At 38.2% G+C, this 4,796-nt stretch overlaps 1 protein-coding gene across 1 annotated transcript; it reads right to left on the minus strand.

Annotated features, from left to right (window-relative positions):
- Positions 1-307: 307 nt before the first annotated feature.
- On the minus strand, positions 308-4,413 carry NDUFB5 (NADH dehydrogenase (ubiquinone) 1 beta subcomplex, 5, 16kDa; the record flags this gene model as incomplete). Its single annotated transcript, XM_009865657.1, has 5 exons — positions 308-552; positions 1,399-1,505; positions 2,540-2,601; positions 3,375-3,441; positions 4,296-4,413. Coding segments are annotated over 5 exons (475 nt in total), but the record flags the coding sequence as incomplete, so codon positions are not given.
- Positions 4,414-4,796: the final 383 nt, after the last annotated feature.

Genomic DNA, 4,796 nt, shown 5'->3' on the forward strand with positions numbered 1-4,796 from the left:
ATTTAATCCTAACATTCCAAAGATCCGAAGGTATTTTTCTTAGTTTATCTTTCACAAATTATCTGACACAAGGCATTGTAAAACAAAAAGATCTTATAGTTTCCTGTACCTTTCATTTAAATCTTTAAATAGTAGAAATCACATGATAAAGACCAATATGACCAACTTGTTTCACAAAGCCCATTCTGCACTGATGTTCTGGAGAAAAGGAGTAACTCGGCAACTGACATAAGGCATTTTCTCTTGATTAACAAATTTTAACAGCTATATAAAGCTTAACTGCCACACAGTTTCTTTCAAGTTATCAGAATCAACACAACCATTGTTTATTTTTATTAATTTCCATCAGTAAACAGCGGGATATATATTACATAGCTCAGTCACAATTTGTCAGTATGCGTTTAAGACCATGCATACTGTCTTAAAACTGTTTAATTGTCCGGCGTGGATTTCATAGAATTGTCCACAAGATTTTTATCAGGTGATGGATAATGATACCAAGGTCCGTCTCCCCTGTGTCTCATCAGTCTGCGTGCCTCCAACTCCATCAGCCTAAAAAACCAAGAGCAACACACACACTCAACATGAAGCTCAGTGATGTTCAACCTCAGGGCATTACTGACAACAGCAATAAGTTTAGCATCTATGGTTGACAAATACCACCAAAACATAGGCAAAACCAAAATATATCTTTTGCAAAGAAAGGTTCAACCAGATAATCCTCGAGGTCTCTTCCAACCTGGTACTGTAGGAAAATATGAAGGGTTCAACTAAAACATGAGCTATTACATTCTTCTGTTTCAATTTTTTTTTTCAGCAAGTCATCTCACAAAAATACTTGCAGGAGTTCTGTCACAGGTTCTTGGTTAGTAAGGGGTTAGACAGTTTTGATGCAGCTTTCAACTAAAAATAAATAGGAGCAAGAAAAATAGAAATAAATGTGATGGTAGAAGAAGATACACTGTCTTGATCCCAGTAGCAACAGTTGACAAAACTCAGACTTTCTTCTACCAGCACAATTTATTCTGAGTAACTACAGGATAAACTCAGTAAACTCAATAAACTTTGATATTAAGCTATGAGCATTAGCAGAGGCAAGAAAGAGCTGCCTCTTTTCTGACTTGGGAAGACAGAACTATACCTTTATAAATATGAACACTTTTGAAGAGACACTGTTGATTTACGAGACTGCCCTTGGATCATTCCAGTTTGGGCAATCTCCAGGGACTACAGACACCTTAACTTCCACTTTGCAGCAGCCAGTGCAGCAAGCACACAGGGTCAAGCGATATATGAATAAGCACATTATCCTGACATCCAACTCGGTATGTTAAGCAACACAGAAGAGTCAACAACAGTATATTTTAATATTCTAAACCCCTCAATTACACAACATACCTCAGTTCAGCTTTCTTTGCTTCAATATCAAGCACAGCCATCTGTTTCTCATAGTTCTTTTCAGGGGGGTCAAAGACATAACGAGCAATCCAGCGAGTTATAGGGTGCTGGAAAATATAAAAGCAGAGATTATTCATGCAATTTCCAAGTAGAAATGTCATCATAATTAAACCCTTCTGCATGTTGCCAGTAAACAGGTCATCAACACTATGGGTGCTGCCATTCAAATTGTAACAGTAAAGCTGTTCTACTCAACTACTTGTAAGATCAGAATCCTAAAAACCTGTATTTCTTTTGCCATTTTTAATGCCAAGATAACCTGTAGGCAACTATTCTGTAGCAAAATTAAAAGTTAATGGAAGACATGCGATTTATTTTCTTTCTGTTGAAATAAAGCTCCTTAAATTGCCACTGTAATCATAGAAATGTACTCTAAACCTCTAATTGTAATCAGTAACATTTTAAAGTTTTGCTTCCACACAGAGGCCATTTCACTAGGGACAAAAGTTTAAAGGAGTTCTAACAGTTATAATAGTACTGCTGAATTCAGTTACTTCCTGTCAAAACTCAGAAAGTGCTTACAGCAAGAAGCCAGGGACTAATTTTAAGAAAATACAATGAAATAAGAATAACCTTGAGTTTCTGATTGTAAAAATCTTCTACTGTAGACGTAAAAGCATGTGTGATGTTGGACTTTGAAACAATGCTAATAAACAATACAAAAGCAAGTAATGTCATTTTAAACTTCAGTATCTTAAAATGTTGTAGTTCCAGAGCAAGAGACAAAGACAAAGCCTGCAAGCTAAGAATAAAGAGAACAAAAAATTGTTTTTACTGTTTAGGAATATTATAAAAGAATTCTTGGAATGTAGCTTCAGCAGATTGTTTGCATGGAGTTACAGATCATTTGCATCTACTTTTGTCAATAAACATTTCCTACAGCAACACGCATGTTCCATAAAGCTTAAAAAAAAGCAAGTTCACCAAAAGCACAATTGTGTGATTTCAGTTCTATTACACTGATATCCAAAGGTGGAGATATGGCCATCCTCATTAACAAACTGCCCACATTTTACTCCCAGAGGTATCACCAGGTGGAATGCTGTCCGTAACATGCCACGCTTTTAAACATTACACTCACTTTGTAGTATTCCCAGTGCTCTGGAACATAACCTTCAGGAATCTCTGCAAGTTCAGCTTCACCTGACAAGGAAAGGAGAGGAGGAACATATGATTCAAGTTATTTAATTTTTTAGCTACCTTATATTCTTGCCTTTCACATTAGGAAAAGATCATTATTTGATGTGGAGAGTACTTAATACCTCAATCTAAGCCCTGTTCAGAAAAATGGGATTTTGTAATTTTTCCAGACACTTCACACCGCATGAACATAGCTCACAGACTTTAAGCCATACAACAAAGGGGGGAAATGAGCAATACAGATGAAATAACTAAGATAAAATCCACAGAAATGCCCTTTAGAGCATAGGAGCTGAAAGCATGGATTTTTTTTCTAATTTCTTAATTAAATTAATTCCATATTATTACAGTAGCAGATTTAAAACACATATTGTCAAGCGAAATGTTGGGGGGTTCGTTAGATAAAATGCGACAGCTGCAGTGTATGCAGACTTCATAAAGTAGTACGTAAAATAAGGTAATATAGACTCCTCATTTGAAAACAAAAGAACTGTTCTCTAAACCTCAATGATGTTTGAAAGACTGTCAAAAGATGGATTTTCTTCCATTTTTAAAATGGAGTAAAGCTTTTTTAAAAAAAGCAGCAACTACAGAACAATAAAAATACCGGGAACATCATCTATGTGCTTATACAATATTGCCATAACTGGTAGGGCTGTTTTTTAAAGCTTCCACAAAGCAAGCCTTAAAAGACATCTGTTTTTCTATCCAGTACACTTAGTTTCCATTTAAGAATTGCAGCTGTGTACGGAGGTTAGTCATGACAGATCACTTACCAATGAAGATGTTGACATATGTTATGAACAGTGCCACTGGTATGCCCGTCAGAAATACATAGAATCTCTGTGTAGGGGACAAAAAGAAACGGTATGGGAAACACAAGAGTGTGACAAAATTTACATGAGGTTTGTCTGAAAAGGATGTAACAGCCAATAACAATTCTCAGAGTTGCATTCATAGATCAGATAGAGATGTTGCAATGGCTGCTTAAAATGTGTTCATTAGCAAACTAGAACATAGAAAGAGCGATGCTGTGTCAGTCCCTGAGCCTCTTAAGTTCAGGTTTTGATCTCCCGCAGAGGTCAGTCTTGGCAGAAGGAGACAGGGATGCTTTCCCTGAGCGCTGCCTCAGCATCTTGTGATGACCAGCTTCAGCATTTAATGGAGATGAGGCACTAACACCAGTGCAATATAATCCAACGTGAATACAGCCTTGGTAACTGGGGAAGGCAGATAAAAGAAGCCTGATCACGTGAAAGGAGTTCACATGAAGCTGTTGCCCATCATAATAGGCTTTATCTCAAAACCAGCTTTTTAGGGCTTGAACTCGGGTCAGTCTTCCTAAATCTAATCTCTAGCATTAATGGTTTAGGTAACTGAAAGCAGACCCTGCAGAAGAACAGCCTAAGTTGCATACACAGACACAAATTGATACTGAAGCAGCATTCTTAACTTTTAAGTACCTATCACAATCTTTGCCATTTAGTCAGTCTTTTTACTTCATCTGGCCCTGATTTTATAACACACTGCAGAAAACTCTTTAGGAGGAGGAATGGAAATTCCTGTTTATGTGTATACTGCCAACCACATTTTAGATGCTGTCACATAAACAATACAGAAAATTGTATCATAGACCTTTTCACACTGTTTGCAAAGGATGCGTTATACCGAATGCAATAATTTTGGTTTTAACTCACCAACAAGTTCAGAAATCGAGTATCATAAAAACTCGTTGCCTTGATAATAAACATTCGCTTCCCATGGCCGCTGCTATATCGTACAGGAGCTGAAAATTGAACTGTACTGTTAAGGTGACTGTGCCAGGATAAGGTCAACAACGTGGGAGGGGAAAAAAAGGAAAAAAAAAAGGAATATACAGCAACGACTGGGTAGTTACAAGCTGGTTTTCTGGAGGCTATCAATGTTGCTAAAAGCCTGCCTGAACTGATTTCCTATTTTGCTTATAACTTGACACAGAGACCAATTTCTAGCTGCAAGCCCCAGCCGATAAATCAGTGAGCGCTGTTCTGTAGGGGCCAAGGAAAGTCACGGACCGGCGTGTCCGGGAGCTCTGCCCTCCCGCCCGCTTCCACCTACGCTCTGCCCGTGAAACGGAACTTCTCAGGGAAACCCAGACGCACCTCGCACCCCTCCGGGGGCTCTTCCTGCGCCTTCAGCGGGTCTCCCACCCCCGCTCG

The sequence above is a fragment of the Apaloderma vittatum genome, unplaced genomic scaffold (assembly GCF_000703405.1).
Source record: "Apaloderma vittatum isolate BGI_N311 unplaced genomic scaffold, ASM70340v1 Scaffold45662, whole genome shotgun sequence".
Classification (NCBI taxonomy): Eukaryota; Metazoa; Chordata; class Aves; order Trogoniformes; family Trogonidae; genus Apaloderma; species Apaloderma vittatum.